Source organism: Esox lucius, chromosome 19, assembly GCF_011004845.1.
Source record: "Esox lucius isolate fEsoLuc1 chromosome 19, fEsoLuc1.pri, whole genome shotgun sequence".
Lineage (NCBI taxonomy): Eukaryota > Metazoa > Chordata > Actinopteri > Esociformes > Esocidae > Esox > Esox lucius.
The window spans coordinates 30,339,995-30,367,476 of record NC_047587.1 but is presented as its reverse complement, the minus strand read 5'-3'; the positions used below and the strand labels follow the sequence as shown (position 1 = coordinate 30,367,476).

The window sequence follows — 27,482 nt, the reverse complement described above, 5'->3', positions numbered from 1 at the left end:
TCTTCTTTGAAACAATAAATGCATACATCTCTAAACCACAAAGTATTTCTTTTTCATGTTTTTATTATTTATAATGATAGCATAATATCAAAAAAGTAACAACATATTTGCATATATTTACATACAGCTTCTGCATAATTGAATACATTATCATGAAATGACTCCCTTTGCAACTAGATGTTAGTGTGAATCCACCCCAAAGATAATTTGAGACCACCACTTATCTCCCCTGTCAACTTATTCTAGTTCATGTCTTTTACCTCATGGGATTCATAGTTTATGTCCTTTGCAATATTAAACACTAGGCGGAATTGTTTCCACCAAAATAGGACAACTGACATGAACATCAATATATATTGCTAGAGAATAAACCAATGCACTTTTTTATTGACAGTAAGGGAAAGATTTCAAATACTGTAGTACGATTGTTTAAGGTATATGGATTTCCAATATCTGCTTTATTTGCGTAGAGGTGAATACTTGTACTCTGTAAGTAGAACATTGTCTTTTGTATTATATATATCTTTTTTTTTTTACAAATACGCACTGAATGTCTTTAATTTGACATTCAGGTGCCATATTTCTTGAGGATTTGTTTATGCTCTATTTTGACAGAAAAGCAGTTAAGATAAAGCAAAGTTTTTGCAGGAAGAGTATCAGGTCAGATTCCACTGGACCACCCAAGACCACTGGACCACCCAAAACCACATACTCACTTTGTGAGACGTTGTCAGTAAAGTCCAAAAGAAAAAGGGATTAAAATAGATAATTGTTTTAATATTGTCAGTTTCTATTTTAAAAGCAGTCTTAAGGCAGTTAGTTGAAAAAATGAATTATCCCCTTGTCCAGCAGCCAAATGAAAGCTGAACAGAGCCATATTTTCAGGTGGGCATGGCTTGAGCCTTGTTACTTCAAAGTGACAGAGCTGTGTTGAATGAAGCTGTGTCTTCTGAATGTGTTCATTAGGTTGGTTCTCTCCGGCGTACTGTTTCTCTGTCGTGTCATAATAATGTTAACGATCCTGAATCAACACCAGGCGAGGAGACAGAGCGGAGATTAAAAATGTCTGTTAAAGAGTTGGTAGCTCCCTGATCACATTGACTCTTTCTAGTCACCCAATCAGGGACAATTATAGCGGGTTTCACGTCCTTCTCTGTTCAATTAGATAGATATATTCATACCATTCACACATCTCAATAGGTGAGAGGATCGACGTACCGAGTTTTACAGCGGCTCTAAATGCTAACACGGACTATGGTGGAAACTACTGCGGTTGCCTTGTTGTTCAGAAGAAGTGGCACACAGTGCATGCCTAACTGTCTGATTGAACTTGAGAACATTTGCCACTGAGCTTCTCCGACCCTGACAAGGTTTCCTCATTGTTTCCCTGTTACTAGGAGAGGACTATGCATCGGGTTGTCGCGACGACCCCCTGTCCTGAGCTCAACTGCCCAGAGTCTGAGCAGGTCACCCTGGATGACAGGTGCTGCAAAGTCTGCAGAGGTAGGGAAATGTACACGCATGTTAACGACATTCATTAATTCACACTACATAAAAAAGAAGCAACGCTTGATTTCTAAACCCTGTCTGGGAGGCGTTACATTGGGTTGAGACTGAAGGCATGGATTTTGCGCACTTCTGTGGCATTACTGTGACCTTTCTGTGTGACCTTTCTCTGTGGCGCCTACTGCAGGTCATGACTTCTGCGGAGAGGGTCACAGCTGTGTCGAGCACTCTGACTGTGTCAACCTGGAGGCTCGGGCGTGCTGCACCTGCAAGGACGGCTTTCGCCCCCTCCGAGAGGACAATGCCTACTGTGAAGGTACACAATGGGTTCTCATACAATAAGATCAGTGGTTAACACTTTCTAATGAACTGCCGCTTTTCTTCATGGGAGAATGGATATTTTCATTTGGTGCACTTTGGTTAAATTGCTAGGTACCTGTGACTGTGTAATTGTTTTGTAAAACCAGAAAGAAAATGTTCCAACACACTGAGATATTATGTACCCTTGTACAGTTTGCTGTGACAAACTGCAGAACCATGTTGACGCTTTGTTGAGGAGCTTATTGGTTAATATTGGCATGCAGAGCTGTGTTTGGCATGCAGGACTTTTTTTTTTTATCAACAACTAGCGCTAAAGCAAAGCCTCAACATGGTTCTGCATGCTAATATTAACCAAGTTAGTTAAATTGGTTAATATTAGCATGCAGAACCATGTTGAGGTTGTCACTGAGATACTCATAGTTGGTTAATATTAGCATGGAGAAGCATGTTGAGGCTTTTGCAAGACACTTGTAGTTGATTAATATTAGCATGCAGAACCATGTTGAGGCTGTCACAGGAGACTCGTAGTTGGTTAATATTAGCATTCAGAAGCATGTTGAGTCTGTCACAGGAGACTCGTAGTTGGTTAATATTAGCATTCAGAAGCACGTTGAGTCTGTCACAGGAGACTCGTAGTTGGTTAATATTAGCATTCAGAAGCATGTTGAGTCTGTCACAGGAGACTCGTAGTTGGTTAATATTAGCATTCAGAAGCATGTTAAGTCTGTCACAGGAGACTCGTAGTTGGTTAATATTAGCATTCAGAAGCATGTTGAGGCTGTCACAGGAGACTCGTAGTTGGTTAATATTAGCATTCAGAACCATGTGGAGGCTGTCACAGGAGACTCGTAGTTGGTTAATATTAGCATTCAGAAGCATGTTGAGGCTGTCACAGGAGACTCGTAGTTGGTTAATATTAGCATTCAGAACCATGTTGAGGCTGTCACAGTAGACTCGTAGTTGGTTAATATTAGCATGCAGAACAAATTGGAGGCTTTCTCAAGAGACTTGTCGTTGGTTAATATTAGCATGCAGAAACATTTTGAGGCTGTCTCAAGAGACTCGTAGTTAGTTAATATTAGCATGCGGAACAATGTTAAGGCCGTTACAAGAGAACTTCATATTAGCATGTAGAACCATGTTGAGGCTGTCACAAGAGACTCATTGTTGGTCATCCTCAATTGTTTATGGTTAGCATAGAAATACAGAAAGCCCCTGGCTGTATTAATTGTATCACTGCCAAGAAAGCGTTAGTGATATTTCATGAGGACAACCCCCATTAATGGTGTGATTCATCATGTGGGCCATTCATTGCTGACTGCATGCCAACACACTAATGTGTCTGGCCGTGTCGTAAACCCTAGTAAAACACATGGTGATGGATCATCTCATGATTGTAGTCTTATAAAACAGATGATAAGTTGTTATACATAATGGCAGTCGGGCATCCACTTTTGAAGATTGGAAAACGTTTCGATACATCAGGAGCTAAAATACATGCAGAAATGTGTTAGGGTCAGCGTCGCATGTACACAATGTGGATACAGAGGATGGTTTGGTAAGTGGTCTTGTGGTTAGATCAATTAACCAGTAACCTAAAGTTTGGTAGATCCAAACCCGGCATTATGAAACATCTCTTGTTCTGTCCTCAAGCACGGATGAGTTGACCCTAATTGCAAGTCATTACTGTAAATGAGAACATGTTTCTTAGTAAACGTAAATGGTAAAATAAGGGCAAACACTGGTAAACATGTTTCTGCCTCTCCTCCCCTTGTTCAGTGAAACTTCCCACCCCAATGTTGTTCCTTTGCTTTACAACATTTACCTGAGATATCAAACGAAGAGATGACTGCTTTGCTGTCATGCAATAATGTCAACAGCGTTTTCCCCAACTCATATTCATAGTAAAATGGATTTGTTTTTTAAGGAGCCAGGTTTATGGATGACTTTGACAGCTAGTGCAAATACCCCTTTTACATCTCATCTCCACATCCCTCTCCCTCTTTGCTTCCCAATGTCCCTCTGTACTTACATTACCTAATTATCCCCTCTGTCTCCTCTCTTCTGTCATCTTCGCTGAGATCAGTGTTTTTGAATATGTGTTCATTGTCTCTGACAAAGATAGCAATGGAGGGACAGAGAGACGTCCTTTCTGACCTTGTCTGTGTCTTATTTTAACATGCTCAGATATGACCAGTTGGTCAGGTAATTACGCAGTGTCAGGGAATCGGCAAAGTTGAAGATGCTATCAGTACCGTGTCTCAAATGAATGGTTTTGGGTCTGCTGGCTTCAGGTGAAGCTCCCACCTTCACTCTTCACTGTAATTAACAATGCAGAGTAAAGGCCGCCCTCTGCAGAGTAAAGCTTGTTCCTCATAGGGCAATGCTCCCCCCACATTTAGCCTTTGACACACCCCTTCATATAAAAAAGGCATGGTGAATTGCGGGTTGTTTTCCATTCCCTGTTTCAAGTGTCAAATGTTTTGAGTGCAAATGGGTTGAGACACTATTTACTGCAGCCCATCTTTCTGTGAAACACAACGTGACTGGTCAAGGTAGCACTTGCGTCTCGTCCTGTGTATGGAACGCTGGGACGTTGTCAGTTTAGCAACGCTAGGTTTTGTACATTTACAGACCCTTCTGGTGACTTTTCTTTGCAAACGGGGCTCGCAGCAAATGCAGCTACTTCTTATGACTGCTCCGGCGATTGTTGGATGATTTAGCAACTACCCCAGTTGTGTGTGTGTGTGTGTGGCACTCAGCTGAGCTGTTCTGCCACATCTCCATGGGATGCGGCTTTCGATTGTCCTCTGCCGTGTCTCTCTCCCTACCTCTCTCTGCCTCACTTTTCCTCTGTTCCCCATGACCCCCCAGCCTTCTGAGCCTATCTCCGCAACAGCCGGCGTTTGCATTGAAACTGTCAAATAAAGACCAGAATTTATGTTTCACTATAACTAAGCCTAACGGTCACTAGGGGAGCGAACACCCCCACCCTCCCGCCCACGGACACCCAAGTACTGGAGGGCCCCTGAGCACTGGGCATTTACATGCTCTTTCATCAAACTGCCACTCCTCAGGTCGTTGCAGGCAGCAGTTTTCCCCAAAACACGTAAACAAGAAAGAGGCTGCCTTTACCTTCAAGGATTTTTCCTCATTGGCTTTTTGATCAGCTATATACTATAGGCTATGTGGCTATGTATAGTACTGGGCTACACAGTGCATGAGAAAACAACCTCTAGTGATTTAAAGGTTGACTGAGTGTTTTATTTGGCATTAGACGTTTTCATACACTGCACACATGTTCGGTCTGAGAGAGATAGTGAGCGAGGGAGAGAGAACGGGCTACTGTATTAGAATTTGAACTTGACTGATTCTGAAGTAAAACACATGATTGTCACCAGCCAGCCAGCAGGTCTCCGCCTGTGTGAAACAACACAGAAGCTCTCAGCAGTCAGCTGAATAGCCACGTCCCAGTTTCAGCACCATGGACAGAGTTATGGGAGTCTTTCATTCACACCAGCCATAGAGGGGGAGACGCATACTGAACGCTGTCAGCTAGTGTCTGCCCGTTTACCTCACCCGTCTGGTATAAGTGCATGGTCAACGAGAACAAGAGGGCAGAGTGTGGTGGGGTTGGTCCCCACCAGGTCAACCCGATAACAGGTTCCTCCTAGAATGGCTTTAAGTACCCGGACACCTTGCAGGTCCCATGGTGACTCAGCAACAGTCTCCGCTCAGGTACCAGTTGTTTTGCAGACCTCAGCTCTGCTCCCTCAGTTCAACTCCCTGTCACATCTATTCTAGTCTAACAGAAATATTCTGTCCTACTTTAAAACACACATATGAGATCCTTGGAGACGGTAGGGGTCAAATAGAGATGTAGAGGTTACACAGATATGCATTGGGAGATCACATGGATAGATCTTTTTTTTTCTTCATATTTTCTCCAACAACAGATATCACTAGCCTGTAGGCCCTTTGTGGGTAGTCTCAACATCCATATTCTATTCCAGCTCCAAGCTCTAGAATAAAAACATACAAAATTATTATTGTTTTCTAGGTAGCTTTTTCATGGCTATTGCCACACGAGCGCTTATGTATTTTTTTTTTTATCGTTAGCTTGCAGTCTGGAGCTTTAGCCCTCTATCATTTAGAGGGGACAGGCTTTTAAATACTTTCAAATCTCAGAAGAAAACATATTGAATGTACTGCACGTCTGTGATAAACGTAAATGGACTCACTCCCTCGTCTGATGACCTGTTAGCTTTTCCAGGCTCCTGAGAGGTAATCCTTCCTTACAGTGCCATGTCGCTTAGCCAATATGAATCACCCTATGAACGTCCCAGCCACTAGTCAGCCAGGAGCACAGTCAAGTCTTGAACCTATTTTGTGGTGGGTAGCTTGGCACTTTGAAAGTGTGCCTTAGACAGCTACACTGCCTGCTCCTCCCCCATGCACTGTAAAATAGCCCACTAATGATATTTCGGGGGAGCTTAAATAGCAATGTTGTGTGAACGTTTTTGTGCAAGCTAAATGAGAAAACATTCAATTATGCTTGGGAAATTCCTATGCAAATGAAGTGGCAAATTTATATACCGTCATTATATTTTTTCCTGAAAAGCCTACAGCATATATGCTGAGTGAAGCAGCAGATTCAAATGTAATCACAATAATTATCCCCACTAGTGGGTGCTGTGTTTTACTTTTTTATGTCGCATATGAATTAAATCTGAGACGGCTCATTCATTAGACAAGTGGACTCAATGAGTTAGTGGTATTTACTTGTTAATACAGATATAGTGGTATGAGAAAAATGTATCAATGTTCTGACCTCGCCCCCAGGCTCCAGTTGCTATGGCAAAGAGACTGCTGACACCGCATTTCCACTGTAAATGTGACATTCATTGTACGTAGCTTATGGGCTTGATGAAAGGAATCAGTGGAGAATGGACACCAAACAAGAACAGATTTTGGCCTGTGTCTTAATAGCTATTGTTTCCCTTGACCCATCCAAAAGTGAATTATCTAGTAAGTACACCCACTATTTTTGATTAGGTACCCAGATAATAATTCATAGCTGAATGAAAATATGAGACAGGTTGAGAAAACCCATGGTCTTAAATAGCTGGGCCTAAAATGTTGAGCGAACTAGAAATAAACAGTAAAAATAACTATTGTAGTACCTTGTAAATAGGTACCTATTCAGCTGCCATCATCTGAGACAAGATTATGTGTTATTTCTGTCTCGATTTTCCTTGTCTTCTGTGTTTTTGGTAAGTTTGTAATAGCTTTACAGTTGTTTTCAGTTGTTCATTGAATGACTCAACAACAACAATCCATGAAACACAATGGTGGCTGGATCCAGTAGACAGACAGACACTTTATGCCAGTAGCATGACTCACCTCCAGACTGACCCAGTCTCTGTATGAAATTGGATGGGGGAGTGAAGAGGTTTGCATCTGGAACTGTGGAGGGACCAAATTGACTCCATTTTCCGATATTATTCCCACAAAAGCAATATTTTTTTTGAAGGGCTTCTGGAAATCACTTACAATTTGAGTTTTGTGCCCTGCAAAAAGAAATAGACCTGGCAACATGATTATTTTGGGGATCACACTGCTGTATGATGGAATGTGTTCACTGTTCAGATAAGTCTGGACATAGGTAGATACACATTTTAGCCACTGAAGGTTGGTGTTTGTCAGAAAGGCTGGAATAGGATGGTCAAATTATTTTTTTTCACTATCTGATTAATTAATGAAAGGCAACTTTATCAGCTATACACATAGAGCACATTTTTACCAATGCAGACAACTCCCCCAAAATGTTCGCTCTTTAATCTTGACAAAGATAGGCAAAAATAACTAAATTATATACTGAGCTACTTTGTATGTTTGCAGAGGTATTTGGAACTTAAATTTCCTGCTAATACAATTGCTCAGAGGATGAGATTTGATATTAAAACCAAGCTCTTTGGCTGTTCTCACTAGTTGTGGATTTGGTGTAAAAAAGCAAAAGCATATTCACAAAAAGACCTCATTTGATGTTATGGGCTAATTTGGTTCCACTGATCATGGGCTTTTGTTACGGTCAGTGACATCCTGAACTTTTACCATGTACCAGGAAATTGTATTCAAAAATCTAGTTGTCTCCCAAGAGGCTGAAACTTGGCTGCAGTTTTAATCCCTAGCAAGACAATGACCTAAATTCCTCAGAGAAATGATAAATTTACCAGAAAATGTAGATGTAGCTTTAGCCAATGCTGTCTCCAGACTTGAAACCCGTCAAAAACCTATGTTTTGAATTCACGAGGGCAGTCCATAATCGCAGACAATGGATTTGAAGTACCTGAGAAGAATATTGTTTCTACCAACAGGCTGAGTGTTGCTATATTTGCATTCGCAAACTGCTGGAATTCTGAAAAATGGGTTGCCGGCCATTTCAAACCACATCTTTTTTTCAACATAAATTGTTTTTATCGTTAGCAAAGTGCATTTCTCTGAGCAAACGATAGCCCAGGACTTGTATGATTTATGTTATACCCTCTCTTTCGCTAATCTTTCCCGAGCCTGCCAATAACATCGGACGTGACTATAATATTTACAGCGTACGCATTCAATTCCCTGCGCCCATCAAATAGGCTCAGCTGCATCTCTGTCTGAAGGAAACCGACAGCAGCTCTTTAAAACAGTCCTAGGTCACGGATGTGCTGGAAATAGCCAATGAGATCACACCTGTGTAAATGTTTAATAGATGCAGTGGTGCCAGAGACTCCGGGGGGACACTCTGCTCTCCTCTCCCAACCTTATAGCTCTGAGACTGAGAGGCAGTGTGGTTCTCTCAAACAGAACGGCACGTGGCCCTGTCGGTAGACAGTCGTATACAGTAGAAGGCGTACATGTCCAACACACTGGCTATGTGTGTTGGGTTGTGTTTAAGCGTCTCCATCAGTGCGAGAGCCAAGCCACTGTGCTGGGCAAGTCGCATACTGCCTGATTGGCTCTAGATTGAAGGGGGTTTTCACACTTTTCGTTCATTTTTGAGACCTCATTGCAGTTTGCTAGTAGGGTGTGAACTCTGTGAAAGAGCCCCTCAAAAAAGTCCCTGAGGTGACCCTGACTAACACTGGTGATACGAGGAATGAGAACACTGAGGTTTGTTATCTGGGTGATTTTAATCATGTTATTGAATTGTTGAAATAGGAGTAATTATTTTGGAATGTTTTGTTACATTTTGATTGGTGCTCAAACAAAATAAGAGAAGACGATGTACAGCTTTTATAGTATTTACAGACAGGATGTCAAGGATGTACAAAAATGACAAAATATTATCTGAGCTTTCTGCAAACGATTAGATTATTTGTTTTCATTCGTTTTTTAGTTGCCTACAAAATACCTTGCTAGGCCATTCATTTTATTGAGTAGTGTGAGAACTGTGACTACGATTGAATCAAAACATAGGGCACCCTGTCATTGCTAGCTCTGAAACAGGGAATAGCATACATTGAGTGTACAATTACAGCAGTATTCAACATAATATAAGATTCTCCAATAACCTTTTCTTTTTATATTGTACATATTAGCTTTTAAGCATGATTCTTATGTTTAATACTTATATTTTTAAAAAGGGTTGAAATTCTATAGATTTTGTTACCGTTAAAGGACTATGTTTGAAATTGTTGTAAGTGCCTGACCATAGAATTATACCTATTACATAACTTTTATACCCAAGGTCCTTGTAGGCCTAATGAAAATGTGTTAGATAACTTTCATCATGTACCTTGTAATGATGTTTTCATCTGCTTGTTAAACCATCACTTTAAAAGGCACTCCTGTTTGCTACCTACGCACGCTTGGTCCAAAATATTCAATTATAGGATTGGAAAGATACGGCAAATAAAAAACTCACTCCACTCTGCCACTTAACACCTGCCATGGCAGATTCTGGTCCAACCACAATGCAATTTGGTTTGTGTTGCCCGATTTCAAGATTTTCAAATGCTTACATGTATCCATATTCAATAACGGTGTCGTTTTTATAGTTTTTATGTATTTGATTTAAATTATTTTGATTGACAGTTTTAACAGTGTGTTGAATGCCCACTATTTATTTCTCCAGCAAAACATTCCGGACTGTTCTGGCTTACTTTTAACCCCAATTTAAGCAAAATGCAATCTATTATCTTGCAAAAGGTAAAAACCATTGGGTTTTTCCATTGCTTTCCAAAACCAGTGGATGTTGGAAAAAGATTGTGTTTCCTTTTTCAACTAAGCGTTGTGAATACAAACAGGATTGAGTTATTTTGCTGTGTTTCCAGAGTTCACTTGAGAACTACAGTAAACAGTGCTTTTGAAATGTATTCAGACCCCTTCACATAATCCCCTTCACAATGCCATCAATCTTCACACAACACCTCATTGTGACCAAGCTAAAAACAGTTATTTAGAAATGTGTGCCAATTTATTGAAAATACTTTATTTATTTAGTACTTTGTAGGATCGCCTTTGACAGCAATCAAGTCTTCTTGGGTATGCCATTATCAGCTTTGCATGGATTTGGATGGTTTCACCTATTCTTTTGTTTAGATCCTCTAAAGCTCTGGTCAGATTGGATGTGGAGTGTTGTTGAACTGCAATCTTCAGGTCTCAGACTGAGGTCCTGTTTGCTCTGGAACAGGTGTTCTTCAAGGACCTTCTTTTGCTACATTCATCCTTCCCTCAATCCTGACCAGTCTCCCAGTCTCTCAGTCCCTGAAAGACTCTAGGCAGCAGAAATCAAATGGAAAGATGACACGTGCCCGTCGGGTGTGGTAACCCATCAGAGGGTGCTGAGGCTCTGACAGGGGCTTACTTCCACTTCTGTGCCTTTTAATCGGGAGTCTTTCATCTACCATAAAGGCCTGACAGATGGAGTGCTGGAGCTCTGTTAGAGTGGCCATGGGTCCTTGGTGACCTGCTTGACCAAGGCACATCGTGCCCCGACACTTGTTTGGGCCGGACGGAAGAGTGTTGGTGCTCTCGAACTACTTTCATTTCAAAATGGTCCTGGGAACTGTCATTGCTTTAGCAATGTTTTATAATCTTACCCACCATCTACCGTCGCGTGAAGAAGTTATTACACCACCTTGGAAAATAGTCATTTTTTCAGCCCAATTTAACAAATCACAACAAAAAAGCAGAAAAGACAAAGCTGCCCTGTTACTTGTCAGGTGGGCAAAAAGCTAACTTTGAAACCGTTTATGCAAATAAAATAAACAGAAATACAATTACCTTATCTGGAATACGGCCACCCTTCTGAGTTTTCTCAAAAGGGTGGCTGGGTTCTCCCTTAGGGATAGGGTGAGAAGCTCAGTCATCCGTGAGGACCTCGGAGTAGAGCCGCTGCTCCTTTGCATCGAAAGGAGCCAGTTGAGGTGGTTCGGGCATCTGGTAAGGATGCCCCATGACATCTCCCTAGGGAGGTGTTCCAGGTACGTCCAGCTGGGAGGAGACCTTCGGGGTAGGCCCAGGACTAGGTGGAGAGTTTATATTTCGACACTGGCCTGGGAACGCCTCGGGATCCCCCAGTCTGAGCTGGCAAATGTGGCTCGGGAAAGGGAAGTTTGGGGTCCCCTGCTGGAGCTGCTGTCCCAGCGACCCGATACCGGATAAGCGGATGAAGATGCAATAAAATGGCCCTCAGAAGAAATATCGAAGACCTATCCATGGCCCTCAGAAGAAATATCGAAGACCTATCCATGGCCCTCAGAAGAAATATCGAAGACCTATCCATGGCCCTCAGAAGAAAGATAAAAGTCCTTTCCATGGCCCTTAGAAGAAAGATCAAAGACCTATCTATCCATGGCCCTCAGAAAAAAGATCGAAAATACATCTTTCCACGGTCCAACAGACCATCTACAAACGAAGAAAATTACAGACCATCATTAAGTCAACCATGAATTCAGTATTAATGAATAATTTTCATTTGATAAAGCTGAAGTTGAAATGTACCATAAAAAGTATCCAAAACACACCAGCATAACTACAACAGAATGAATCAAAAATAATGGAGGGTTATGGAATGGCCAAGTCAAAGCCTAGATTTCAATCCTATTGAAATGCTGTCAGGGGACTTGAAGCCGACAATGTAACAACCTGATAGACAGTTACAGGAAACAACTACATTAAGTTATTTCTGTCAAATAGGGCAACACCAGCTCTTGAAGCTACGGCGGTACTTATTTTTTTGCACTGTAAAATCACATTTCTGATGATTCCAAAGCAGAGTCCTTCAACGTTGTTTGTTAAATTTGGTTAACTTTGTCTGTCAGAAGTGTTGTGGTTACACTATTACATATCCATATGTCCAGATGTGTTAAAAAGAAATCAGAGTTATACAGAGATTTGTTTGGATTTTGACATGGAATTTTTTGACGTGGACTGTAAAGTGTGGGACTTTATATAGATGTGTGCGTGCCTTTCTCAATCATGTCTGATCCATTGAATTTACCACAGGTGAAATACAAACCAGTTCTACACACAAGGATGATCTCATGGAATAGCAAAGCACACAGGATGCATCGGAACTCAATTTGGAGAATCATGGCAAGGGACCTGAATACATGCAGGCATTTCATATCTGATATTTCAGTGTTTTTTCTCAATAAATTGGCACGCATCTTTTTCCTTTTTCATGATGGTGTATGGTATGTACGTTGAAAAGAAATGCCATAATTAATTATAAATTGAGTCTATAGCACAACAAAATGTAGAATAAGTGAATTGGTCTGAATACTTTCCAAAGTTACGGGTGCCAGGAGACAAGAGGTTAAAGCTAATATTAGTATTTTAATGCCACAGGAGAAAAGTCAAGGAGCAGCTTTTTTTTTGCAGGGTTTTGTCATTCAGATATAATCATTTTCATATTATTCTATGGAAATGAGTACAGTGTCTCTCTTCTTCTAAGAACTCTGTGATGTTTTCATTGACAGCCCTTATCGTTCCATTCTGTCCGAAACCAAAAGGATCATTCCAAATGTGTCTCTTTTCTGAAGCCCACATTTATTTCGATGACAATCGTTCTTTGCACATGGTGACATTCAAAATGCAAACCAATTCCAAGTGATCTTACTGGGGTATGTCATCTATTCAGGGGGACTGTTTGTGTAGGATACCTTCCCAACCACAGTTATGGAGATGGTGTTTCCCATGGTAGACGTGTTTCCATGGTTTTAATGTCACAAGGTGACGGGGAGCTAATTGCGGTTGACTGAAAAGATTCCCCAGCGGCGTCACGCCGGGGAGATCATTACATACAGCCTGCAGAAGGTGGCGTTTCATTGGCTGCACATGTAAACGCAAAATACTGGTCTTGAGTCGCAAGTTCTGTCGTGGTTTTTTATTTTTACATGCATGGGATTATCATCAAAATACAACCACCCACACGTGGTTGGAAATCGAGCAAAAATCTAAGTATCCCCGTCCTGCTGCCAGGTTTTATAGGACCCTCTCCTTTGCTGCCCCCTACTCATTAACTTATAAAGACAAGACATACACTACATTCCTCTGCCAGTTTAGACCCACCCCTTATTCCTTCATTGTGACTTGTAAATGTTTCACGGCAGTCTAAAAAATATATAAATGAATATGAAAGACAATAGAATACAAAACCACAACAGCCAAATTAATAAAGTGGTAATAATATTAAAACATAATATTCTGTTCTTCAAATTAAAATTCCATGACGCAGTCACAAGAAACATCTTCAGCGCTCTGAAGATCCTCCGTTCTCATGGTTACTCCTCTGGTTATTACCTAACCGGCAGAAGACAGCACTTAATGGTAAAAATGTTGTTTGCTTCGAACCATGTCATAAACCTTAGCCCTGACCTTAACCACACAGAATCAATCAACGCAGTCCAAAGACATACACGCACACACGCACGCACACACGCACACACACACACACACACAGACGTTCAGACCTGATCTGCATGTGTTTGTCAGCAGCAGACACTCTCTGCGTGTGAGCGTGTGTACGCCAAGAGAGCTGACAAACACCCTGTGGAAACCAGGCCAGTGTGTAAATAGCAACAACATGTGACATCAGTGCTGGTCACATTCCTCGGATGTGACCAGCTGGAGAGGCATCCCTCAGTCAGCGTTAGCTACAGCCATTGGTACCTGTTATTCATCGGTTAGACCTCTGCCCGGATCGCTAAGAGGCACAGAGACCGATGACACATGACGGTGATTCATTGATTCACACAGAGGCAAATCTCCTCAAGATTAATGAGTTTCTTGAAGGATTGAGCACACACTCTCTCCTCCAAAGGTCCCCATTATTCCCTAACATGCTTAAAAGCATAAGCAAGCACTTTATGGCGTTAGATTAGCATTAGCATTAATCTAGCTTGTCATGGCACACACACACATGGGCATGCACAATCAGATAACACAGACACACATACACTAACACATGGGCATGCACAATCAGATAACACACAGACACACACACACGTGCATGGACAATCATATAATACACAGATATACACACACATGTGCAAGCACAATCATATAACACACACACACACACACACACATTTGCATTCACAATCATATAATACACACACATACACACACACGTGCATGCACAATCATATAACACACAGACATACACACACACATGCATGCACAATCATATAACACACACACACACACACATGGGCATGCACAATCATATAACACACACACTCACACATACACACACCCACACACACATGGGCATGCACAATCATATAACACACACACTCACACATACACACACCCACACACACATGGGCATGCACAATCAGACAACACACACACACACACAAACACACTGGCATGCACAATCATATAACACACACAAACACACACACACGGGCATGCACAATCATATAACACACACACACACGGCCATGCACAATCATATAACACACACACACACGGGCATGCACCATCATATAACACACACACATGGGCACGGACTGTCATCTAACACACACACACACGGGCATGCACAGTCATCTAACACACACACAAGCATGGACAATCATCTAACACACACACACAGGCACGCACAGTCATCTAACACGCACACAGGCACGCACAGTCATCTAACACACACACAGGCACGGACAGTCATCTAACACACACACAGGCACGGACAGTCATCTAAAACACACACACAGACACACAGACATTCATCTAACACACACACACACAGACATTCATCCAACACACACACACGGGCACGTTGGGTGAGTTTGTTGATATCAGTATTCTAAAATCAGATGCATTACATTTTCCCCCCCTCCAACTGAACACTTGATGCAGTACAGGGCGAATTTTATGGAAATAGAATACAGTCGCCACGACAACGTTACTGACTTGCAGTAGAGCTGCATCATTGCAACCAGGAGTTCACATCCTGGTCACCGCATTCCAATATTTACTGGGAGCCTTTGTATGGGGAACAATGTAGTCACCACCATCCCGGGCTGGTGGTGTTGGAGCGGTCAAGTTCAGTCTGTTGGCTGTTGAACGTGTTCGAACCCAAGCCGGTAGGTGCTGGCTAGTACATCTCCCGGGTTGAATGAGCAGTGTGATGAGAAGCAGAACAGCTAGGCGAGATCTTTCTCGATCTTTGACTATCCTGGACCAGCCGGGAGGCGCTGTGATGGGGCATAGCCCTTATTGGATGAAAGATGAATTTGGGAAAACATTGAAAAAATATGTAAGGACATACATGTGCTACATACAGTGTAGCATACACATACTAAATTGCCTGAAAGCTCTCCAAACAGAACAGCCAATAGACTCTACAGTTTGATTCTCAGTCAAGGGCCATGGTTTTATTATGTAGGTTTACTGCTTGGTTTAGTGGGACCCAAAGCCTTTTGTCTTTCCTCTTGACTCAGGCCGCTAGCCCTACCACAGTCAGGGACTCTGGGTTCTGGGTGACAATATCAGCAAACATTCTGGCAGCCATTTCACTGGCAATTACTGTATTTCACATCGAGTGTTTGGGTAAATGAGCCCGCACAGCTGAGAGAGGCTGTTGGCAGTCTGGGGTGGTCTGTTGGTCTGGGTTCTTTGTGGGCTCTCCAACAGGGACACACTGTTATCTCCTCAGTCCAGCCTTCCACACGTCAAAATGGTTCACTGAACTACACACAGAGTCTACAGGGATGTCTTACGGCTCTGGAACAACCAGGAACGGCATCAGGTGACATGACTGATTCTACATATTATGTGTCCACATAATGACTTTCAGACTAATACAGTTGTTCAGGTGAAACTTCACTGATGAAACCCAACAAATAGCCTACAGTTTATTGAGCTAAAACAATATTTGCCGAACCAAAGCAAAGTTGAAATGATACTAATTGCAGAGGGAAAACTGTAAAAGCCGGATGGCAGCAGAAAATATATGTCCAATACAATGTAACTTTCCCATGACAGCTTTTCATTAGGCCTGCTGTACAGACTTTGCCAAAAGGACTATATAAGACTGTCTCCTAAACAAATGGATCTCTGTCCTCTAGGTATGGCTATGATTGATTCAGCATTTGTGGAGAGGGAGTGGAAAACTGAAGTCATTTTCTTCCCATCTCTCATGGCCTGTGACTTGACCCAGGTCATTCCACTGAAAGATACAATTATTTTAGGGTGGCACATCACGTGTCACTAGTGATAGGCCAATCAAGGAAATGGACTGGGCTAATGGAGATGGAGATCGTTTACGCCCTCACTGGCCACTTGGCCTGCAAGCCTTGTCGAAGACACGTCCCAACATATTGTTTCAATGGGGTGGGGGGTGGGGGGGGCACGGTTAATAGGCCCTAAATCAAAGCCGTCGCTTGGCCAGCCAATTGCAAGCCAGGGAACATGTCACCAAGTTCAAGGTTACCTACTGTATCTGCCTGCTGTGGAGAAACACTTTGAGAATCAGAGTTACTCTCTGTTTCTCTCTCTCTCCATTTGTCTCTCCATCCCCCTTTCAGAAGCAGTAACAAGGTTAAATTAGAGTCCTATTCATTTAGGCCTCGTGCCCATTCATTGGTGGGTTTCACAGTCTGTTATCGGGTATTGAGTGGCTGTTTGAATAGAAGTGAAGAGCTGGGTGAGAGGAGAGAGTGTGCATTTGAATACAGCCAATCCAGGGATGGTGTTTGCTGTAGTGGTTTGAGGCGCTAGCCAAGGATGCACGAGCGGGAGAATGGAACGCCCGCACAATGACTTTTCAAATCAAGTGTGGTTTGCTAAAGAGGCTGCCATGAAAGGAAGGTATGTTTAAGCCGAGAGCGAGGCCCATTTACATTGGGTTAGGGTTCTGTCAAGGCCGTTATCTCCACTCCAGTTGGTTTCTTTAAGATGGCGGTTTCTATGTTCAGGCATGGCCGTCTACAGCCGAGTCGTATCTTCCCGGTTAGACCTCTCTCATTTTGGATTTCTGTTGGCGTTACACTGCATTGCATCACGTCGTGAATGTATTTACACTGGCATTTTTTAGAAAGATACAGCGTGTTGTGTTTGCGTGTTGTTTTTTGTTGTTGTGTACCCCGCAAAGAGTTGCTGTTACTAAGGTAACCGCTAATCAGGTTAGGAAAGCAGTATTAAAAGAGTGAATTTACTGCCTGGCGGCGTGTCATGATGCATGAAGCTATATAAAGGACTGTGAGGCTGGAGCAGATCTGCCTGACTACAACGCAAAGACACACCGCTATGTTCAGCATCAACAGAGGACGCTGCCGTTTGAGAACATGAAAGACCTAAAATCGCTGGCCTCCTCTGGTGTCTTCCTATACCTCCCTATTTCCTGTACGCCCCCCCCCATTCCCCCACCCCCGCCCCCCTTGGCCGTGAGGCTAATGCTGGGCCTGGGTCTTTAGCCGGGACCCCACATAACCTGCTCTCCCCCTCTCCTCCCTGTAGATATCGACGAGTGCGCGGAGGGCAAACACTACTGCAGGGAGAACACCATGTGTGTCAACACGCCAGGCTCCTTCATGTGCGTCTGCCACACGGGATACATCCGGATCGATGATTTCTGCTGCACTGGTGAGTCTTTCCTTCTGGCAGGCCTTTGTACCATAGCTGCCACCGGCCGACGTTCCCGGGCCCCATGCGGCATCCTGGAAAACGGCAAAGGGGGAGCCATTTCTATGGAACGCGTGGGTGAAATTGTTGTATAGAGTCGACTTAGCGACTCGTGACGTGAGCCTTTTTATTTTTTATTACATCTGCGGAACTATCATGATGGTGTGTTGAAAGAAAAGCTGAAATGCTTCTTAGCCACGGACGCTATCGGTTAGGAATCAGTGGGCACAGCAGGTAACTGTAATTGTGCTTGGATCATATAAACGAATGACAGGGTTTGATTTGTTCCTGTCGGATTTGGTCTGATTCACCGCAGGCACATTCAATTAATATGCACGCAAATCGAAATTAATGTTTGTGATTGTGTCCACTTTGCTGCTTTTTTACAGTGTGGTGGAATTAGATGGTATTAGTCTGGCCCGGTGAATCTTAGAAGAATACCACTATGCATTAGTATTGATTTGGCCTAGCGTGCGGCTGGGTTTGATTCGTGGTGATTACAAGGCAGATTACTGAGTGCATTTCATAGCGTAATAACTGTATGATTGGAAAAGTCCATTACACATTCCATTCCAGTGGTAGATTGAGTGAGAAATCTGCATTATTTTGTGTCAGACCTCGATTAGAATGATAAAATACACAATTATACTTGTGTTCAGGTTGCCTTTATATTTGTGTTCAGGTTGCCTTTATACTTGTGTTCAGGTTTTTTCCTCAGCTATTTCGCGTTGTTGATAACAATGTAGTGGTTCATGTGCGGATGAAAACTCCCAAGTGTGGTGCATTTGTATCCCAAGTACACACACCCTCTCAAAGTTTTCCAAAGTTAAAAGTGCACAGCTGTTGGCTGTGTGTGTGTATGTATGTGTGTGTGTGTGTGTGTGTTGGGGTGGGGAAAGAAGGATTTTGTTCACGATCAAAGCTAGAGCCAAGTCAATCTAAAAGGACGGCAAGGGGATTCCTTGTCTTTCTTCAGCTCTGTGTCTGCCAGCTGTATTGAAGCCCTCTATGTTCAGGTCTGCCTTTGTCCTCCTTTATTAACTTCTATTCGCAGCGAGATTGAAATTCCACACAGGGACACTGTTACTACAGACACATGCATTATTCTGTTGTAGCTGTACATTTGTGTTAACATAAGTTCTTTCGAGCAGTAAATTAAAGTGTCAGACTTCGGGACAAGTTCAATGTTTTTGTTTGCATTGTTAAAGTTTGCATTAGCAGGTTGATTTCAGTAGAGAATAATTTACCTGCTATAACAGCATACAGTTTGTTCTGACAAGTTCTTATGGAAAGTGTAGGGGCAGACTTTGAATCAATCAATGTCAAATGCACATCTTGAAATTGAGTAGACGTTTGGTGACTTATTGGATAATTAAAAATTAATAGCTTACTTCCCAGAATTATTCACAACCCGCTATATTCTTCCATTAGTCATTCAAATAAGCCACTGTTGGGGTTGGGGAAAGGCCAAGGTTCATAGGTCACCCTGGGTGTCACGCCGGCCCCCTGGAGTGTGGCAGTGCCAACTCCTTGAATGCGCTCCTCCTCACCGTGTGTACAAACCACTTTGACACGATGGCAGCGACTCCCCTTCCCTACACCTGTCTCGTCGTGTTGATTACCATTGCTTAAAGTTGCCCTGTTTTCTGTTCTCCCCTCGTGGGTTATTATGCACTGTGTTGTGTTTGGCCATGAGGTGCGCGGTTGCTTTAAGACACTATAAACCATTGTTCTTACCTGATTCGGCATCTGGTGCTTCTCCTCCTCTTCCTACGCACATTACACTGGGCCAGATCTTACCGTTAGTTTCTTTCACTACACTGATAAGGGCAGAAGTGATGTTATAAGCAGAAAGTGATGTTATAAGCAGAAAGGGATGTTATAAGCAGAAAGGGATGTTATAAGTAGAAAATATACAGTAATTTCAAGTGAATCATTACACCATACCCATCAAAAAGGGATTTTGATGTTAAGCCAAATAAAGTTCACGGTACCATTGGCATCAGGTGACTGGATATTCAAGAGTGTAGTGAGAACCTGTTTTATGGAAAATTGGGTCAGTGTGATTAGAAAATAAGGCACTGAAGCATTAGAAGGTAGAAAAACAACCATTCAGCAATTCTAGTGATGATGCATTGATTTACTGGTCATTGGAATGACACTTTAATGTCTAAATACCAAATTGGGGGCTGTAATGGAACGTTTGGGATGAATAAAGTTTATACTCAGTGAATTGGTTAACATGTTATGGATACTTTAATAAAATATTATCATGTTTCACTTGTTTTGGCCTGCCACTGATAAGTGTTATGGATCAGGTTTGACAGCCTTCATTGCTGGGAAAACATTGATGATCTGTGAAACTGGGTGATTGTTGTATGGCACCAGGAGTCTGTGCCACCGGCATGGTTGGCATTACACTCTTTCCTGGTAGGGATGTTGGTTATAAGGGCCTTCTCTAAGAAAGCCTGTCGGACATTAGCTCTGCTGCTGTTCTGAGGTGGCTTCTGGCTGAAACCTGTAATTGAACCCGATTGATTCCTGATTGACTTCCGACCACCGCTCCCGTCTTTATGTCACACAGCAACCATCCATTACACAAAGGTGAAAAGGGAGGATTCAAGGGAATGTCGGGAACCTGTGTTGTTACTGAACCACATCTGTAAAGATGACTCAGCGGTTTCCCTACATTGTGGCCTTTTTGTCGTGTTCCCTGTGAGTTGATTAGCCGACCGTGTGAGTGATGGGGACCAGCAGATCCCTGTGCGCTGTCTCTGAGGGAGAGGCAGTGCTCCACATTCCCTCCTTCCGCCAAATCCGCCTGTAATTAAAAAAGCAATTTGCACTGATGCAAACAAACTCAGCATGGAGCAGAGGAGGCAGAAAAAAATAGAGGAGCGGACCGGCCCGGTAAGAATGCCAGAGGTCGTGTCCCGAATGACAGAATGCTCCCTACGTAGTGAATTACTTTTCGATGGAAAAGCGATGGCGTCATTTAGGACACGAGCCAGGGAGAGGATTCAGGCAGGCTGCAGCCATTCCTCTATCTCTCCCTCTCCACTGATCTTCTAGGTTTGAATTAAAGCAAGTGTCTTTAATACTAAACGAGACAATGAGAGTTTTTCTATTTGCTGCCTCTCTTTTCGGTACACCACTGGGCTTTTCCCCTGTCAGTGGGGAAAGAGAAACAGAAGAAGGAGGTGGTGGGGGGATTTTCAGGCTTTCTTTATCTGAGGAGTGTTTCAGAAGGAATTATCAGGAGAATTCTCAGTCATCTCACATCCCTTTTGTTCTCTGATTTATTCAGAGTAGGCTCACCTTGCTAACTCAGCCCTTTTCCCTAGCGTTGGATCTCCTTAGACACAACCTGAGTTACACTCACGGTCCTGTTTCTATGAATTCTATCTATGCACGCTCAGTTGTCCTAATCAGTCCTTTGCCCAAAAGCACACATTTTTGTTTTTGCCCTGGAAAATCTTACTTGATTTAACTTATTCAGGGATGGATGATTAGTTGACAGTCAGTTGTGCTTGTCAAGAGCTACGAGGAAAATGTGTTCAGAGACACTAAGTTATTTATCTTCTTTCCTGCAACACATTCGTTTCAAAGATTTACAATGAAGATTAATCCTGCAGTCCCATGGATTAAATTGTGTCAGTATATTTTAGATTCTTATTAAAATGCCTTCCAGTCAGAACCATGCACAACTTGGTTATGCTTCTCCCTATGAAAGAAAATTTCATGATTAAACCGAGGCGTATTCAAGGGGCCTGATGTAATGACTTTTTACCTTCTACAGTCAAATTACTGGCGTAATCGCTCTCTGAGTTATTGGACTATCATTGTACATTCACAATCATTGCCTCAGTGCATGATGTAGAATCTTTCGTATAGAGCCACACTCCACTCCTTTATCTGCTATAAAAACGATGAATTATGGTCAAATTCGACTTAATTCCAGACGTGTCCCAGGACTGTATTGAGGGTAAATCAAATCAACATTTGATCACATTAGAGCACACACACTAGGCGTTCCCTCTGTCCTACAATAGATTCATGTTTCATCCCAGAGTAGGCAATCTCATTCTCTCTCATTCCTGTTTCTATGTGCAATATTAATGGCAGGGATTGTGTGCTGACATAGCCACTGGGTTCTATTTGTTATTAATAGAAATCAAACATCTGTTTTGATTTGAACAGCGTCCAGAAGAATGGCCTATTTCCCAAGTGGCTTGGGAAAAAAATCGCACCAGGTCAAGACAACGTGAAGTAAACATACAGCAGGGGCCAATGGCAGGCAGCCCATGGGTCAAACTGGCTCGGAAATGTATATTTTTCATAATTATAATAATTGTTCTGATTATCGTGTCTAGCCGCTCTGACAAAAAATGTCCCAAGGCTGAATATACTTGCCATATGATATTAAAAGTACTGCATAATTACCCATTATATACACTGCATTGTGTGCATTACCCATTCATACAAAACTATCTTATTATTCTCCATTTGTTTAAGCAATTCATAGATTGTGAACTTCTGGAGAGCTAAAGGACAGGTAGCCTAATGATGCCCTGGTTTCTCTGTAAGGTCTTTTTATCACCTCTGTTGTAGCTAGAGTACTGTATAGTCGTTTACCCAATGAGGAAACAACATTACAGTTACGCATATTGTGATGAAGAAATGTAGCACTTATTTTGTTAGCAATTTAATGATATTTGGCTGAACCCAGATAGATCTTCTACAGTCACTGCAATCTGGCTGGGTCTTGGGGAGCCAGTCGGTTGGAGTGAACAATGTATTTACATAAAAGGCCCTTTACTGGAGGAGGTCACCAGTTCATTTCCCAGCAGGCGAAGGACTCACTCCGCCAGCTTCTTCCCCAAATGAAATATGGATTACCAGAGCCTCAACACAACCCTATCCTCCACATCCAATAGAGCTATGAAAGAAAGGAGCATCTAACTTCCCCTTGCTCTTTGACTAGCATGTTACCCTTGATCTTGAAGGTCAAGCTAGCCCTCCTCTTTTCCACCCACCCCACAGTGCCCGAGGCGTGCTCAGAGAGATTAGTGGCTAATCCATGAAAGGTAGCGGTTCGGCTGTGTGCTGCTGCCTTTGAATGTTATTAGAGGGCTGCTGTCCTGAGGTGTGTGTGTGCGCGCGTGCGTGTGTGCGCATGTGTGTGTGTGTGTGTGTGCGCGCACTCACACACCCCCGCTGTAATGTTACGATAACCCGGCTAGAGGAAACTACCAGGGGCAGAAGAAAATAGACAAGTTGGGGGAGGTGGGGGGGTGAGATGGGGCGGTGGGGTCAGGGGCGGCAAAGATTAGACAGGATGACTTTCACTGTGTGAAGTCAAAGGCCTGGTAGATCCAGAGGATTATGGGTAGACAGTGTGCCTTGTGTCTGTCTCGGCTGCCCATCCTTTATGCTCCGTTCTCACTTAGTTTCCAGCCCCTCTCTGTCTCACATCTTATAATGGCTTTGATTCTCTCACGGTGATGGAAAACATCCACTTAATAGGTGCTATTTCAACACAGCCCTCACATTTAGACATGTTATGATGTGCCTGTCAGGTCCCGGAATGTCGTCATTTTGCATGAAGATAAATTAGCGTCACTCACGGTTTGTATTGGTGTGTAAGTAGTTTTTTATGCGTTGACTGTGCTAGCTGATACAGTGATGAATTATCACAGTCTGGTTACAGTGTCAGTTAGCGAGACAGACAGTCAGGCCGGAATTTTTTTAGGTATTTGTTTAATTTTTTACTGGAAATTCCCCCTGACAACAAAATGCAGACACAATACAGACAAAACAAAGCGTGCATCCCTTCAGTCTGAGCTGCCAAGGAGATTTTCAGAGGACAGGCAAGACCAAGATTTGGGCATAACCACAATCAACAGGGTCATCATGAAAACACACGATGATTGAAAAAAGGTTTACCTCAGTCTTTTTTGTTAGATATCCAAGTTATCCAAGTCAACCATTCAGTAACGTCGCTTTCAAACCTTATATTTTTGGGGCGGAACACTTGTACAAATTATGTGCAACTTCCAGCACGTAAATACATTGAACACTAAGCTGTATCCACTTGAAGTTTTAGTTTCAGGCGGTAGCTAATAGGTTGTTTGAGCATTACTTCGGCCTTTGAGAATTCCCCATATGTACGCTTATGCTACTGCCTGTAAACACACAGTTCAGTGAATCACAGTTCAGCTTCCAGTCCCCGTATGTCCACAACTCCACCTAACTTTCCTTGTATCATTCCTCTGTTTCCTTTTAAGTAGATCCTTCATTGTGGTTTCTCACTAGGGTCTTCCCTATATGCAATGTTTCTGGTGACCTGGTGAAAAAATAAGATTGCCCAAAGCAGAATATTGACTGACCTTAGTCCTTCAAATCCTGCAGCAATACTCGTCCAAACCCTTATATTATTACAAAACAACCATCCCTGAACTTGACTTGAAAAACGAGCCACCAATGGACAGTTCCAGAAGAGATTGTCTATTAATTTGTTGCCAACATGGCAGAGTTTGTAGAAGGATGTCTATTCAGTACTAAATTATTACTTATGTGTAATAATTTAAATGGAAAAGACATTGGATGTGTACATTTTTGTATGTGTATTAGTTGTTGGAAGACCAGCAAATGAAATATTTTCTCCTGTAAGTTATTGCATCTTCCATCTTTCTGGTAGAGCTTGGTTATTATCTCTTGATTCTACGTACACCTTGATAGCTTAGTTGACATAGTCTGTTTCACATTGTCCTTTACAGTGTCATTCAGGAACAGGATGCTTTCTATTTACTCCAAAATAATTGGTTTTAATTGGTTCATCCTCTTTGAGTGCTTTGAGAGTTTAGCCATGTTATTTGTGGTTGAATGTTCTTGCCTTATTTGACAAGTAACATTTGAATTGTAGCCAGTTGTATGTAAAAAGGAAGATAACTTATACAAGGTTCCATTGTCAGCTGGGAATGTTTTTTTATCTGGTTTTAATCAGTATTATGGCAAAATCCCCCTTTTGAATAAAGCATGTGGCACTATTAGTCGCTGGATAAACTGTTTGGATTTCAGCCAGTGAGTCAGGCCGGCATACAGGCATTGAGACAGTCAGTCAATCAGTCAGCCAGCTAGGCAGACAGTCAGACAGACATACTGACATACAGGCATTCAGCCAGGTGTTCAGGCATTCACACAGACAGTTAATTAGGCAGACAAATACTCAGCCAGCCAGGCAGATAAACAGACAGTTAGCCTAGCAGGCAGACAGGTACTCAGACATTCAGACAGAGAGACGGAGCAAATACAGACAGTTAGCTAGGCCGACTAACAGACACTCAGACAGACGGAGAGATAGACAGCCAGGCAGGCAGGCAGACATGCAGTTAGCTTGGCAGACACAGAGAGACAGGCAGGCAGGCAGACAGACAGGCAGTGTGGAGGTGTATCAGCAGGAGACTGAGGAGGAGAGGATGACAACACACTACAGAGGATCCCTGGTGGCAGCCTGTACATAATTGATTGTTTATCTGTCTACAGCATGAGCGGCACGAGTCAGGAAGAAAAACCATACAGAGACACACACGCTCAAACTCCCACACACAGAAACACATACACACGAGTAGGAAGAACAGCATTCATACACACACACACCTAGACTGCCAATTCCGCCATCCTTTGGATTCAGAGTGAGGGCACACTGCTCCGGCCTGGCAGGCAGGCAGATGTGACCTTGGGAAAATCTCCTCTCTTTTTTAGTCCGCTCATCTGTTGTGGTGTTATGTACTGACTCTTTGGGACCTGCCACCACTGGCTCCGAAGTGGCTGTTATCCCTTCAAAGTGCACTTCTTTGGCCCACTTTAAAGGTGACCTCAGCAGGCTTAGCCGAGCCACAGCACCGCTGTTGCTTCGTGCCCTTGTCATGTATTCATTTTAATGACCACGTTACCCCTTCATGGACATACACAGGTTAAGGAGGTTAAAGTGGGCCCTGCCACACTGGCCACACATTAGCAGTTGTTACAGGGGGGTTAAGTGCCTTACTCAAGAGCCCATGACAGGCGGTGGTATTTAGGATTCGATGCCAGCAACTGTCCGGTTGCCAACTCACTTGCCGGCAGATTTTCTCCCGTCACATCCGGGATTCAAACCGGTATCCTTCTGCTTTCCGGCTCGTGGCTTTCCGAATGCTTGCCACACGCTGTAACCCCGTTCCTCAGAGGAGGAGCCCTTTTCAGGTCACTTTCAATCTGTTTGAGTCTGATACTGTTCATGAGGTTATATGGAGGAAATGATCACAGTGAAATGGATGCAGCTCAGGTTTTCTCCACGGCACGCGCTTTGCAACCAATCGTTTACATTTCAGTAATTTACCAGATGCATCTTGATATAGTGAAGTGAGACCACCACATATGACAGTCATCGGAAATACATTTCCCACAATTACTAGGTCATCGGCAAAGTCAGTCCCAAATACGTTATTGGTTCACTGCATTCAACTAACTGAATTTGTTTTCTAATTAGGAGAAAAGCACATAGCCCTGGTAAAAATTATATGAATACTCTACTTTATTGTCTTTGTTTAATAGGACTCCCAAGAGCTATCTCATGTACGAACATTTATGAGCACTGTGGAAAGAACTAAATGTGATATTTTAGTCCACCGCCAGGCTTAGTGTGGCCCAGATATCTACTAACACCATTAGAAAGAGGTGTTAACCGCCATGGCTTTTCAGCTGGATATCTGGATAGATTGGGTCAACTATAACTTGTTCTGTCATTTCTGTGTTCAGTGCCCACTGCCGAGCAGCATGGATCAGAGCTGAATGCCTCCTCTTCCTAAAGGATGTATATAGGTGGATATGTAATGCTAGGTTTTGTTCGCTCAGGAACTGTGTCTCGACTTATATGTTATTTTGTTTATTTAATAATGGTTCAGGGGATGTTTTTGAAAGGTCACAATACAACTTCAAAAAGACTGTAATAAACCAGGTGCTTTGAACACCACGTGTATGAAAAACAACAACTTTTTACTGTTACTAATTATGTGGGGTATGTTTTTATAATGGTAATAAAATACCTCAGGGTTTTGTGGTGCTATACCCAAGCTTATGGACGGCGCCAAGCTGTTGGCCATATACACATCCTAGTGCCTTATTTTTTAACATCCTACCACCTTAAGTGTTATACAGTAACCAAATACTTATCAGAAAGCAGCATTTATGAAACCTCTGCAAAGCTCCATGCAGAATAAATGTATTCCTGTCTGTCTGTGGGATAAAGATCTCACGGTGTTCATGGTCATTTGGAGGGCATGCAGTAGGAGATGGAAATGCTCGTTCAGCTTTGAGAGTGTGGGAGGATGTATGTATTCAGAGATTGCGGTGTTTGTGTGTGTGTGTGTGTGTGTGTGTGTGTGTGAGGGGAGTGAGATAAAGGCGTGGCGAGTGTTCTTCCTGGTGCTGATGATGGTCTGCGTTTTGTGTCATGCTGTTACACTGTGATGAGCCCCTCCAGAGGGAAAAGT

General features: G+C 42.7%; 1 protein-coding gene across 2 annotated transcripts in view; it reads left to right on the top strand.

Moving 5' to 3' along the window:
- nell2a (neural EGFL like 2a) overlaps positions 1–27,482 on the top strand; it is a 110,006-nt gene that overhangs the window by 47,749 nt on the left and 34,775 nt on the right. For both annotated transcript variants that reach the window (XM_020056546.2, XM_010898191.3), the window contains 3 exons: positions 1,398–1,503; positions 1,694–1,822; positions 17,785–17,910. In XM_020056546.2, the coding sequence (XP_019912105.2) occupies positions 1,398–1,503; positions 1,694–1,822; positions 17,785–17,910 (361 nt within the window). The remainder of the gene's footprint in view (positions 1–1,397; positions 1,504–1,693; positions 1,823–17,784; positions 17,911–27,482) is intronic.